The sequence below is a fragment of the Staurois parvus genome, unplaced genomic scaffold, assembly GCF_062004578.1.
Source record: "Staurois parvus isolate SC_StPar_1 unplaced genomic scaffold, SC_StPar_1.0 ptg000187l, whole genome shotgun sequence".
NCBI lineage: Eukaryota > Metazoa > Chordata > Amphibia > Anura > Ranidae > Staurois > Staurois parvus.
Window position 1 is genome coordinate 5,001,141 of NW_028317983.1, and position 14,365 is coordinate 5,015,505.

At 43.4% G+C, this 14,365-nt stretch overlaps 1 protein-coding gene and 1 long non-coding RNA gene across 2 annotated transcripts in view; one reads left to right on the forward strand and one right to left on the reverse strand.

Moving 5' to 3' along the window:
* The window catches only part of LOC149462036 (uncharacterized), a 199,697-nt gene that overhangs the window by 167,418 nt on the left and 17,914 nt on the right, over positions 1 to 14,365 (forward strand). The window contains exons 18-19 of the mRNA XM_089677513.1: positions 3,577 to 3,713; positions 10,280 to 10,431. Of these exons, the coding sequence (XP_089533639.1) occupies positions 3,577 to 3,713; positions 10,280 to 10,431 (289 nt within the window). The remainder of the gene's footprint in view (positions 1 to 3,576; positions 3,714 to 10,279; positions 10,432 to 14,365) is intronic.
* LOC149462037 (uncharacterized) overlaps positions 1 to 14,365 on the reverse strand; it is a 124,031-nt gene that overhangs the window by 2,068 nt on the left and 107,598 nt on the right. The window contains exon 4 of the long non-coding RNA XR_016312726.1: positions 6,441 to 6,563. This is a non-coding gene — a long non-coding RNA (uncharacterized LOC149462037). The remainder of the gene's footprint in view (positions 1 to 6,440; positions 6,564 to 14,365) is intronic.

Genomic DNA, 14,365 nt, shown 5'->3' on the forward strand with positions numbered 1-14,365 from the left:
TTTTGCAACTGCATTTTGCTGCGTTTTTTGATGCATTTTTTTTTTCTTATTTTTCTTGTTGCTAGGCAGATTTAAAATGCAAAACACATCAAAAATGCACTACATGCTTTTCTGCAGCATTTCCATTGAAGTCTATAGAATCAAAAACGCAATTTTTTGCGTTAAAAAAAGTCCCTGACCCTTTCCAAAAAACACACCTGGTGAAAACGCGGAGATGTGAAAATGTCTCATAGGAAATCATGTTAAATAGGCTCTACTGCGTTTCTGCAAAACATAAAACGCTGCAGAAACACTTAGGAGTGAACCTAGGGTAAGGGCTCATTTACATGGTCTATGGTGGATTAGTCTTCATAGAGCGTTTGACAGGTGGTGAGTAGGCGTTATATCACCTTCTCACCTTTTCTGACAGGCTTGTGGTGCCGCTCCAAGTCGGTCAATAAAAGGTAACCCTACCGATGTGCTGGAGGTGGGAGCAGGCGTCCTGAACACCATCCAGGAGTGTGTGGAGTCAAAACAGAAATATGGAGATCTCTCAGACCGACCCACATGGAGTAATGGAGAGTGTATGTGTTGGCCTCAGCCCAAGACCTCTGATGTATTTCGCCCCACCCATCAGGGCTTTGTCACAGAAGGTGGGGCGTCAGAGTGTGTGGCCAGAGTGAGGGTTGAGGCCTACACATACATCCTCCATTACTCCACGTGGGTCAGCCCCAGCGACCTACACGCCTTTTGTTTTAACCCATAAAAGGCCAATCCACTGCTTGTCCATAAAAATAGGTAATTTAAAGTGGGACTTTAAATTTACCCCTGGGGTTCATAAAGATTTATACAAGCAAACAGAATTATATGTAAAATTACAAAATTATCTTAGAGTTAACATCTAAAAAGATTGATCTATAGGTACAAACACCTTTCTTAAATATTAAATGTGTCTAATGACATAGGTCATCACGTTTCGGGGGTGCCCCTGCTTCTTCGGGGCCCAGAAGAAGGAGGAGCACCCAAGAAACGCATTGACCTACATTCATTAGACACATTCCTTGCCTAAATAATGGGTTTCTCAACCAAGGTTTCATGGAACTTAAGGGTTCCTCCAGAGGTTTCTAGGGGTTCCTTGAGGTCTCACCAGTGCTCTACGAGATCCTGCATGGCTCTCCTCCCCTTCTCCATGACCACAGAGAGGGACGGGAGTAGTGGTGCTGGGAGACTGGCTCTAAGGTTGCCACCTCATCCCTTTAAAACCGAACACATATTAATTACACAGGTTCTCTGGTTTATTAAGGTGGTAATTAAAGTCACTTAGTGCCTCATCTGCATTAAATTAGTCCCAGAACCTGTGTAATTAATATGTGTTTGGGTTGGGGATGGGATGGCAACCCTACCTGGCCCCCAGCAGCCCATGGGCCAGCACCGGTCTGTGTAAGGGGGTAATTCTTCCCAATGACCACAGATCTCAATGGGGAAAAGTATCATGCTGGATATCTATACTGATATGGACTGGGTAAAGTGTCAGGAACGTAAGGATGCCCCATTGTTTGATGGAAATGAAAATTATCAACCTACAGAGGACTGAATTCAAAGACACCCCAAAAATGAAAGTGAAAAAATGATGGAGCAGGCGAGTCTATTTTGCTGAAATTTCATTGCAGCAACTCAGAATGGTCCTCAGTAGTTTGTATGGCCCCCACGTGCTTTTATGCATACCTGACAACATTGGGGCATGCTCCTAATGAGATGACGGATGGTGTCCTGGAGTATTTCCTCCCAAGTCTGTACCAGGGCATCACTGACCTCCTGGACAATTTGAGGTGCAACCTGGTGGCGTGGGATGGACCGAAAAATGATTTGTTAGAGGTGTTCTATTGAATTTAGGTTCTGTGAACGTGGGGTCAATTCAATGGTATCAAATCCTTCATCCTCCAGAAACTACCTGCATACTTTCGCCACATGAAGCCAGGCATTGTCGTGCACCAGGAGGAACCCACTGCACCAGTATAGGGTCTGACAAAGGGTCCAAGGATTTCATCCCAATATCTAATGGCAGTCAGGGTGCCATTGTCTAGCCTGTAAGAGGTCTGTACGTCGCTCCATGGATATGCCTCCCCAGACCATCACTGACCCACCACAAAAATGGTCATGCTGAACAATGATATAGGCAGCGTAAGGTTTTCCATGGCTTCTCCAGACTCTTTCACATTTGTCACATGTGTTCAGGGTGAACCTGCTCTCATCTGTGAAAAGCACAGTGGTGGACCTGCCAATTCTGGCGTTCAATGGCAAATGCCAGTCGAGCTCTATGGTGCTGGGCAGTGAGCACATGGCCCACTAGAGGATGTCGGGTACTCAGGCCACCCTCATGAAGTCTGTTTCTGATTGTTTGATCAAAAGACATTCACACCAGTGGCTTGCTGGAGGTCATTTTGTAGGGCTCTGGCAGTACAAAAGGAGCAGATACCGGTCCTGTTGATGGGTTAAGGACCTTCTACAGCCCTGTCCAGCTCTCCTAGAGTAACTGCCTGTCTCCTGAAGTCTCCTCCATGCTGTTGAGACTGTGCTGGGGGACACAGCAACGCTTCTGGCAATGGCACGTATTGATGTGCCATCCTGGAGTTTAGCTGTCTGTGCAACCTCTGTAGGGTCCAGGTATTGCCTCATGCTACCAGTAGTGACACTGACCCTAGCCAAATGCAAAACTAATGAAAAACAGTCAGGAAAGATGAGTAGGGAAAAAATGTCAGTGGCCTCCACCTGTAAAACCATTCCTGTTTTGGGGATCGTCTCATTGTTGCCCATCCAGTGCACCTGTTGTTAATTTCATTAACTCCAAAGCCGCTGAAACTGATTAACAACCCCCTCTGCTACTTAACTGACCAGATCAATATCCCAGGAGTTTCGTTGACTTGATGCTATACTCTGATTAAAAAGTCTTCCTTTCGTTTTATTGAGCAGTGTATTATGAGTTGTAGCTATAGTAACTTTTAGCAGGGGTTCCCTGAGACCAGAAAGTTTTTTTAAGGGTTCCTCTGTGTTGAAAAAGTTGAGAAAGGCTGCCCTACATGATATCAGTGTATTTATAAATATATGCAGTTCTTTAAAAATTCACCATCTTGTTGTAAAGGCTCTAAGATACAAGCTTTATATGAAAGTGGACAACTCCTTTAACGGTCCTCTGCAATGATGCCTTTCCTTACTGTGCTGCACTAGCAGAGGTCCTTTAGGAAGCTGTTGCTTCAAAAAAAAAAAGTTCTGTTCTTGTTTCATCACTTTCCAGCAAACTCCATGCATCTAGGGCAATTGCTTAAGCTGGGACCTCTAAATAAAAACATCTTCTTCAATTAGATAATTACCTAGTGGCTACAAATCTGACTCTTGTATCCAGATTGTCAGCTCCTTCTTCCCCCCCTCCATCAGCGTTTAGTCCTAATACCATGAAATATTCCTCTTTATCAAGTCTCTGTGATGTTCTGGTGGGAAGAGACTATTGAAAAATGTATGAATCCTCGTTCCTCTCGGCTAATGTATTCAGACTACTCTCCAGTGCCCGATCACAGCAACAACCTACTTTCTCTCCTGCAGGAAGAACTGGGGGAACTGATGCAGATAGTCAAAGAGAGGAAGCTGAAGAGCGAGTTAGCCGGCATGCAGAAAAAGAAGAGTATCCATGGAAACACAAAATCCAGCCCGAAACCTCAACAGACCAATAGCCTGCAGAGGTACGTCACCATGAAACGCATCGGAGACAGTGAACACGACTCGTGGGATGAATCTCTCCTCAGCATGAAGTTTTAATGCTGAGAAAGTGACTAGTTTCCTGTAGAGAGGCATGTAATAATCATAAGACGCCAACTGAAGAGGTTTTCATCTTTAAATGTGTGCTGGGAAGCATTTCCATTCTTAAAGTGACCCTGTGTCCAGATTATACACACCATACAATTATAACAAAAAAATATAGCGTGAATGTCTCAGCATTCACGGAAAAGTCACAAATCATATAATAAGCGTTTGTACTATGTGTGAAATGTCAGTTTTTTTACTTGTTGCCTTTTTTAACATTTTTTAACATTAATTCGCACTGAATCCGACTTTGAAATCGTGCGACTTTGCTTGAATTGAAAGTCAGATTTCAGTGCGACTTGGAAAACATCTATGTCTATGCAAATCGCACCTGAACTTGCAAATAGTAGTGTATGAACTACGTTCAAAATCGGTGTGACTCCATCGATTTGACCGCTTTCATTGTGGACAATAAGGTGTGACTTGTCATGCTGTTTGAAACAATCAATTTGAATGACAATTTGCACCGGTGTGACCGAGGACTAATGCAGGGCATACATGGGTCGAATTCCGAATGATTTTTAGTCCGAAAATCGAAAACGTCATTCGCTCGGTAATCCAATGGTGCCATCAATGATTTTGAAAATCAGCCGACCAAGTCATAAAGTTCACCCCATATAACAGGCGAAACTTCTGTTCCTTCCAGGTCACGGCTCACGCGCATATTCTTTCCGGAAAAATGATCCTACGATTTGACCACCATTGAGTCGAAAATCAGTCGTTTTTTGCGAATTTTCCAACATGCCCGATCACTGAAAAGGGGAGGAACCACAAACATCGGCCGGTGCCATTGACCCACCAACACAGCGAGTATCGACCAATTATTCCTAGGTCCGATTTTCGGACGAAAAAGCGGTTGAATTTCAACCCATATATGGCCAGCATTAGAGAAAATAGCCATAAGAACATTTGAGCAGAATGTATCAATTCTGTATATCATTTCCCTATCTGCAGGGATCACTCTACATGTTCTGCATAACGCTGGTAACATTAGCTGTGAAAAGTCACGTTAAAAACATGAGATTTTCAGCGTTTTTGTTTTAGTATTTAGTGCCGTTTTGCCAATTTTGGCGTTTTTTAGAGGTTTTTTGGACCCTAAAAATTTATTTTTTTTAGTTAAAAAAATTTCCAAAAATGCTGGTTTTCTGCGGTTTACCACGTCTTACTGCGTTTTGCTGCGTTTTTCAGCGTTTTTACAGATAAAAAAACTCCTCTAGAAGCCCACTAGTCCTGGGTTTTTTTCCAACCAAAAAACATCCCTGCCAAAAAAGCACTGATTCCAGTCTGTGTGCATGGACACATACGATAACATGCTGGGGGTTTACTAGCTGTAGAAAAAAACGTCAAAAGCCAAAAACAGCCGCTGTAAAAACGTCCCGTGTGCATGAGGACTGAGCATGCAGTGTTGGGCTATTTTCTCTGATGGTCACATTTTCTTTAAAAAAGGTGCAGGAATCTAAAAAGACAACGTTTAGGCCTCATTCAATTTTGTAGCTTTTAGTCTGAGCAAAAACCTATTGTTATCAATAGTCCTTGTTCACACCTGAGTGTCCGGTTGCTTGTAGTAAAATGCCTGTGGCTCAAAAAAGTACATGAGCTATTATACTCACCTAGATGGATGCAGCATCAATCTGATGCTGCATCTGTCCCCAGCCGGCTCTACACAGAGAACTAAGCAATCAAAGACTGCTGATTGCCCAGTTTTCGGTCTTCTGTGAGCAGAGAGCCAGGGACTGTCAGTAACAGCTCTCTGCTCTACCCCTCCAGCACTCACTGGAGCTTCGGGCTGTAAAGGAGGTGGGAGTGACTGGCTCAGGCTCTCAGTGACACGCTGAGAGGCTGAGCCAGCTGCCAGCCAGACATCTGGGTGGATCCTGACATCATTGTCGGGATCCCTGCACTGTCTGAACCAGATCTTTGATATCAGAATCTGGGTCACAAGAGTGCACAACTAAGTGCAAGTAGGGTCAAAAGAACTTAGGCCATGCTTCTCCTTTAACTCATCTGGTCAAATGTTCTTAAAGAGGAACTCCAGTCGTTTTTAAGAATATTAAATAAACAGCAGCTACAAATACTGTTTTAAGAAACAGATACTCATCAGCCCTGGAGTCCAGTGCTGTCTTTTTTCAGGCCAGTTCTTTGCTGTTTTTTGGATCCATCTTGGCTGTGGGAGCTGGCTTTGACTTCCTGCTGTTTCCCAGACATCTACTCCTTGCACATTTCCCTGGAAGTTGTCGGTGGGGATGGGGTGGGTCAGCCAAACTTGTAATTTACCTGGTGGAAAATGGTGTCCACACCCTGCGAAAGACAACAAGTAGAAACTTCTTTTTCACCCATATTACAAACATTACAGGTGTAATTCGGGTCTTTCGTGTGAATTTTAGAATTATTTTTTATAAATAGACCCCGAAATATTCACATATTCTGAAGCAGTAAAAGTACTCATCCATCTCTGTTTCTAAAAGCATTTTTCTTGAATTATTTTCAAAATCCACAACAAAGGCATTGAAATCTTAGCTCATTCCTGATTACTTTTTATTGCTCAGAATCATGGGAGCCAACCTTCTAATGTAATCACATAGCAGGTGTATGGAAGCTGCTCATACCCCAGTAGAATCTTGTCTGAATGTTCATATGAAAATTCTGAAAAATCCTTTATTAGACCATCCAATGATGCCAACATTGAGTCATCTTAGCCTCTTCTAAATTCCTTCAAATTTCTTCCAGACCTGTTATTTAAATAGAATTCCAAACATATTAAACGGGTTTCTTTTGTGCCGAGAACATACACATTACAATATGTAGGATTTTTTCAGAAGGAAAACCACATTTCATTGGTTCGAGGAAATTTTCCATCCTGCTCATTTGAATTTTCTCATCTTCACAGTCATGAGTTTTTGCACTTGCCCTTTATACGTAATCTTAGGTATATTACAGTGGAGCTCTAGGCTGTCCCCAAAAAATGAGAAGTCAGCAGCTACAAAAACTGTAGCTGCTGACTTTTACTATATGAACACATACCTGTCCAGGGATGCAGCGATGACCTCACCTGAGCTGGTACTTCAATTGGCTTCCGGTGCAGGGGCCAGCATCTTAAGTAAGGAAAACAGGCAGGGAAGCCTTGCAGCTTCACAGCCGGTTTCCTACTGCAAATGTATAAAGGGTCCCAGAAGGCTGTGGGGGAAGGAGGGGGAGGCCGAACTTCTGTCCCAGAAGCGCATCTGACCAGAAGTGTGTGTGGGCACCTGTCAAAACCAGGTTCCCGCTCCCCCCCCCCCCCCACAAATTGCCAAATGTGATATTGGAGGGGGGGGGGGGGGAGGGAATGCATACAAGCAGAACTTCTTCTTTCAGGTGAAGTTCCTCTTTAATTATATAGAATTTGTTTACATACAGTTGTGTTCAAAATAATAGCAGTGTGTTGAAAAAAGTGAATAAAGCTCAAAATCCTTCTAATAGCTTTTATTTCCATCCACACAAATGCATTGGGAACACGACACATTCTATTCCAAATCAAAACATGAAGAAAAATATATCAAACTTGTCTTGTTCCTCAAAAAAAAATTGAAGAAAAGTGAATATTAGACGGTTCAAAAAAAATAGCAGTGTTTGTATTCTTCTTTACAAACTCAAACATTCACTATATAAACTGAAAAATGTTTGAAGATTTTGCTTTCCTTTGAATGACTTAATGAATATTTGGTTGTAGTCGCACTGTTTCTGAGAACTGCTGTACATCTGTGTTGCATGGAGTCACCCAACTTCTGGCCCCTGTGATCAGGTATTCCAGCCCAGGATGATTGGACTATATTCCACAATTCTTCTCTATTTCTTGGTTTTTCCTCAGAAACGGCATTTTTGATGTCACCCCACAAGTTTTCTATTGGATTAAGATTCGGGGATTGGGCTGGCCACTCCATAACGTCAATCTTGTTGGTCTGGAACCAAGATGTTGCACGTTTACTGGTGTGTTTGGGGTCATTGTCTTGTTGGAACACCCATTTCAAGGGCATTTCCTCTTCAGCATAAGGCAGCATGGCCTCTTCATGTATTCTGATGTATTCAAACTGATCCATGATCCCTGGTATGAGATAAATAGGCCCAACACCGTAGTATGAGAAACATCCCCATATCATGATGCTTGCACCACCATGCTTCACTGTCTTCACAGTGTACTGTGGCTTGAATTCAGTGTTTGGGGGTCGTCTGAAAAACTGTCTCCGGCCACTAGACCCAAAAAGAACAATCTTACTTTCATCAGTCCACAAAATGTTGCGCCATTTCTCTTTAGGCCAGTCAATGTGCTCTTTGGCAAATTGTAACCTCTTCAGCACATGTCTTTTTTCCAACAGTAGGACTTTGCGGGGACTTCTTGCAGATAGCTTGGCTTCACATAGGCGTCTTCTAATTGTAACAGTACTCACAGGGAACTTTACACCTTCTTTCATCTTCCTGGAGCTGATTGTTGGCTGAGTCCTTGCCATTTTGGCTATTCTTCTATCCATTCGAATGGTAGTTTTTGGCTTTCTTCCACGTCTTTCAGGTTTTGGTTGCCATTTTAAAGCATTTGCGATCATTTTAGCTGAGCAGCCTATCATTTTCTGCACTTCTTTATATGTTTTCCCCTCTCCAATCAACTTTTTAATCAAGGTACGCTGTTCTTCTGAACAATGTCTGGAACGACCTCCTCAGAATTTCAGAGAGAAATGCACTGTAACCCGCATGTACAACATTTGCTGCCTTCCTTCCTTAAATAAGGGCAATAATTGCCACCTATTTTTCAAAGAATGAATGACCTCACTAATAGAACCCCACACTGCTATTATTTTGAACATGCCCCTTTCAATTAGTGATTCAATGACACAGAATCAGCAGCATGCATGTCATGACTGTTGGGTCTGTTGGATTTCTATTACTCTACTACACCTGCTAGTAAATTATTTGCCATGTAGAAATATCATTTCTACCAAAAATAGTGATTGATCCGGTTAGTGATGTCTGACTGCTATTATTTTGAACACAATTGTATATTTATATTATTTAATAGCAGGGCTTTTTTTTCAGCGGAAACATGGTGGAACGCAGATCCAGCACTGGATGTATGAAATGGGCAAGGGGTGCTGGAGTGTGCTGGAGGGTCTATTGATGCTTGCTGCTAGGGGAACTATTTTTGCTGGAGGAAATATTTTTTTTAGTGGGGGGTCTAATGTTTCTGCGGGGCATTTGTTGCTGGGAGGGATCTACTGTTGAGGGAGGGGGCTATTATTGCTGGCTGCTGGAGGGTTTAGAGATCTGTTGTCGCTCCTGGGGGTTTATTTTTGCTGGGGGGATCTGTTTTTGCTAAGGGGGTCTATTGTTGCTGGCTGCCGGGGATCTATTTTACTACTTTTCTTGTTATCATTAACAAATTCCAAATTAGTTAGCACAACAATATGATATGTGGTTCTGTATTCTCTAAAGTGGGCAACACTGGGAGGTGGGTATGAGGTGGAACCAAGGCTTTGTGCTTGGAGGTGGGTAGGGGGCAGAGACAAGGGTAACTCAGAAGGGAGTGGGGAGTTTCTGCACCTACTCTGAGAAAAAAAACCCTGTTCAACAGGATGGTAGATATATTTTAGTGTTGGTTTTTTTTTTGTCTTTATGTGAATATCTGACTCTATGAATCGAGGAGGTGGCCAATCAATTCATCTGCCCATCCTCCATTCATAGAGCACCTTTCATTGATGGAAGCTATAGTACAGCTTCTGTGAATGGAGGAGGGCAGAAAGGGCGGTCAGTTGGCATTTGTGACAAGTGCCTGTGAAAGGTCCAGCAGCTCTATTAATCCCTGAAACACTGGAAGATTTCCACCACTGGGTATGGATTTTAACTAAGATCACCAGCACAAGAGACGCTTCTCATTGAATGTAAGTACCATCATTTGTGCTGATTTCTTAAAAGCAGTTGCTAAATTATAAAAAATAATAAAAAAAGATTTAATTTAATTTATACCTGGACAGGTATGTCTTGACACTACATGATTATTATATTCTGCTGGTCCAACAGAGCCAATGTAAGGAAAATTTGACTGATGTATGATTATTAAAGCAAAACTTGCATCCAACTTTCACATACAACTTTTTCTTTAGAGCTTTTCCCCTTTTTTGGAGCTGCAGGTGCACATGAAGGCCATTTGAAAACTTCCATAGCATATGGGAATGTTTAGTCTGGCAATAACGGAGGTCAGCAGGCGACCCGTAATTGCTTTACTCTACCCAGCTCTTAGAAACGAATTTTTGTACAGAACACTTGATCTCCAAAATGTACTCACTTGTAGGAGAAGGAACTATTTTTACCCTTAATTGCTCCTTGAAGATGGGAACTATGGCGGGGTCTATGGCCTGTGCAGTCTATAGAAGATGAAGAGTGCGCTTCTAAGGTCCCTGTTGCTTTGTTTTCCTCCCAGGCTTCAGCCACAGAGTTCAGAGAGTTCACAGTCATTATCCGCGTTGATAGCAAGTCAGCAGGAACAGAGAGAAGCTCTGGAGCAGATGAACCAGAGGCTGAAGACTCTGGAAAGGATGATTCGTCTCAGCCTGCAGGCTAAAGCTCCAGCAGGTAACAGGATTAGAGGGTGACAAAGGCAATGTGTCCATCTCATGAGTTCACAATTTAGAAACTGCATTCCGGGAAACAAAAAGATGAAAATACAGCCCTATTTGGTTCAGTTTTCTAAAAAAAAAAATGTTAAATCTGTGATACAGCTGGTTCTTGAATCCCAGCATTTTAATATTGCCTGGTAACATGGGCCCCAAATGGCAAGTGGGCCCATCAGGCAGTTGTTGGTGCCGGCTGCATGATCACCATATGAGAAGACTCTCACCTTTACTGCCAATCATTTGGGCTGCTCTGTAAGGAGACCAGACCCAGCTAAGCATTCTTAGGCTGGCCATACACTATACAATTTTCTGTCCAATTTCTGCCCAATTTCCTTTAGATTTACCTTCAACTATGTAGTGCAAGAGCCTGCCTAATTGGATACAATTGAAAGTGTTGTTAGGTTTGACCTCCTATTATATGGTTTTTGGTAAATCTAAACCAAACATTTCGAGAAAGTTGTATAATGCATGGCCAGCCTTAGGGTCTGTTCACACCTGTAGCAGGTCTTGTTGCCTGGTCCACTGCTTATCACTTTTTAGAGGGCAGTTGACAGGCAGCTGGGAGATGATCTGTCACCTCCTCATCACCTGTTCTATCTAAGGTTGCCACCTCATCCCTTTAAAACTGAACACATATGAATTACACAGGTTCTGTGGGTGGTAATTAAACTCACCTGGTGCCTTATCTGCATTGCATTAGCCTCAGAACCTGTGTAATTCATATGTGTTCAGTTTTAAAGGAATGAGGTGGCAACCCTAGTTCTATCCCTAAAAAGCCTGCACCACCATGCTGCAAGCTCTTGCATTGAAGGGTGGTTGCAGCATGGCCTAATTTATTTGACTGTGTTGCGTTCGGAAACATTACTGCCCACCAAACACAACAGTGAGTATCATTTTTTCTGAAGCCGCAATGCTTTGCTTGGCATGTGTACAACCCAGTCTGGCTCTCAATGCAGCCTAAGGGGGCAGTAAAATTTTTTCCAATCCTTGGCCACCCATGTCAAGGAGCCTTTGAAAAGGAACTTCACCCCCCCCCCCTTTTTTTTTTTTTCTTCTCTTTTACCTGGTTGCTGGTTGGACCCTTCAGGAGGGTTGTTGGGAGTTATCATTCTTGACTAGGAAAGAAAGTCAAAAAAGTCGGGCTAGGATTGATAGAACAAACATTTAGGGAAACAAATTTTTGAATAACTGATTGTGTAACAAGAGAAGGAAAAAAATATCCAAAGTGCTAAAGGAGGGTGAAGGTTTTCTTCAAAGCTGAATCCCAGCTTAAATAGGAGCTCCATTCTAATTTTTAAGTCAGCAGCTACAAAAACTGTAGCTTCTGACTTTTAAACACAGATACTTACCTGTCCCGGCATCCAGCACTGTACTCACTTGAGTCCTTTGTTCCACTGGTCTTTGGTCCTCAGTGGCTGCACCTTGACTGTGAGCACCCAGCTGTGACAGCTTGCAGGATCACAACCAGGTGCCAACTGCACATGCATGTGTGTTGTGAAAGGTCCCACAGTCTTCTGGGACCTCTGACATGTCCCAGAAGACTGTGGGGAGAGGGGAGGGAGGAGGCAATCCAAGCAGAAGTGGCAGCGGGTACCTGTAACCCCCCCCCCAAAAAAAAGAAGTGCCATTTGTTAATGAGGTCCAGGGGAGGAGGCCATAAAGTGGAACTTCCCCATTTTGGATGAAGACCTGCTTTGATCCCTTCTTTTTGTACATAGAAGTTTTGGGGTTTTTTTTTTTGCATGTGTTTGAAGAGTATTTAAACACAAGTCCACTGCCTCCCATTTACTCTAATGGTGTAGTGTGGATGACCATTGTGAGACCACTTTTGACATGCTTTGGATGCAGCAGGCCCCATTGAGATTTGTTTGTATTGCACAGTGCGGGAGCTTATTCTCATTGGATTTTAAACTCCCAGCCTCCTCATGAAGTAGTCTGACGCTAACAGTGCCTCTGAGAAGTGGATGGAAGTTGGGGTTTGATGTAAGTATTTTTAAATGTTTTTACACATACTTATTTATTAAAAAGAAATTTCACCCCCACACTGCAATTGTTTTTTATCCATTCTTACCTGTTTTGGTTGGTTATCTTCTACTTACTTGTCCAAGGGATGTAGCGCTGTCCTTTTGCAATAAGATGTATGCCTACTACAAGTTGCGTCCTGCGCTGCCAACTTCCTTTGCTGTGTCATCAGGGGGCCGCCGTCTCCTCCTGGCTCTTACCAACCATGTGCATTCGCTGTGGTGCATCAGCAGGTGGATGGCTGCAATAAATTGAAAGAGCCTTGCTGGTCCCCTGATGACGTACATCACCACATGCGCAGTACAGTTTCCTGACGCCTCCTGGGATCTGTGATGCGAGTATCTTAGGAGCCTGAGGGCTTCTTCAAATAGGCAAGAATCCTGGAAGATGGCTTCTCCAGGTAGTAAAAAAAAATTTGTCCAATTGTGAAAAGCGGGATGGGTGAGGAGTCCAATGGTGTTAAGTGGATGGTGAGGGTGAAAGTCTGCATTTTTTACTTTAACTTGGGGAGAAGGAGACCATCAGTAAAGCAGAATGTGGCCCACTTTCATTTTAAAAGATAGTGAAGGCTCGGTAATCCGTTCACAACATCAAAATTACATGGACAAATGGAATACATTCTTTTCAGTCAGTCCAAGTGTTGAGTTGCAGTGTGTTGTGAAAAAAACGTTCATGTTGTAAAATTTGGTATGTTTACCTGTATTTAATTTAAAAATTAAATCCTTAAAGTGAACATGTGCTTTAAGTATACCTACAATGGCATGTCTGCTAAATACAGTAAGTCCATAGTCGCCAGCATTTGAAAATCGTTTGGGGGATCAATAAAGTGGGTATTGCGTAACAGTGTCTGGTCTCCCCTCTTTGCTTTGCTATGTTTCAGACCAGGGGTCTCCAAACTTTCTAAACAAAGGGCCGGTTGACTGTCCTTCAAACTTAAGGGGGGCCAGAGTGACCAGTAAGAGTAGAAAATGCCCCAGAATCAGTGGGTGTAAAAAAAAATTACATAGTGCCCGTAGTAAGTGGAAGGAGGAATAGTGCCCCATCATTGGTAATAATTGGAGGAATAGTGTCTAACTGTTTATATCAGTGGGAGGAAATATGCCCCATTGCTGGTGTCAGTGGGAGGAATAGTGCCCCTCATTGGTGTCAGTGGAAAGAAAATTGCTCCATTGTTGGTGCCAGTAAGAGGAATGGTTCCCCTCTGTTGGTGTCAGTGGAAGGAATTGCACCTCCTTGTTCGTGTTAGAGGGAGGAATAGTACCCCAAGGGTAATAAAAAAAGCACGCAAAGGGCTGCATTCGTTCCACAGCTACAGTTTTAAACTAATTAGGGCTTGGGGATGCCCTGAAGAGAAAGTAGGAATAAAGTAAGCCTCATCATTGTCAGTCGGTAAATTAATGCCATCAGCATTGGTGTCAGTGATCACAATAATAACAGTCAACACTGGAGTCAATGAGTGCAATAAAAACCCCTCTGCACTCTTCATCCACAGCTCACCCCTGCGTTCTCCATCCACAGCTCTGCTCAGCATAATTCTTCTACTGTTTGCCCCTGCACCGTCCGCCCCCCCCCCCCCCCCCCACTAGGCACAGCTCACCTCTGCAAGCCCCACTCTGGGCACAGCCCCCTCTACACTCCCTGTTAACAGCTCCTTTTATCCACATCTTGTGTCTGCACCCCTATATCCACTACTCACCCCTGAACCCCTGTCCACAGCTCGACAGCACTACTAAATCCCTGGTCAACAGCTGAACAGCTCTCCTGAACCCCTGGTCCACAGCTCGACACCACCACTGAACCCCTGGTCAACACTGAGCAGCACCACTGAACCCCTGCCCAACAGCTCCCCTGAACCCCTGGTCCACAGCTCA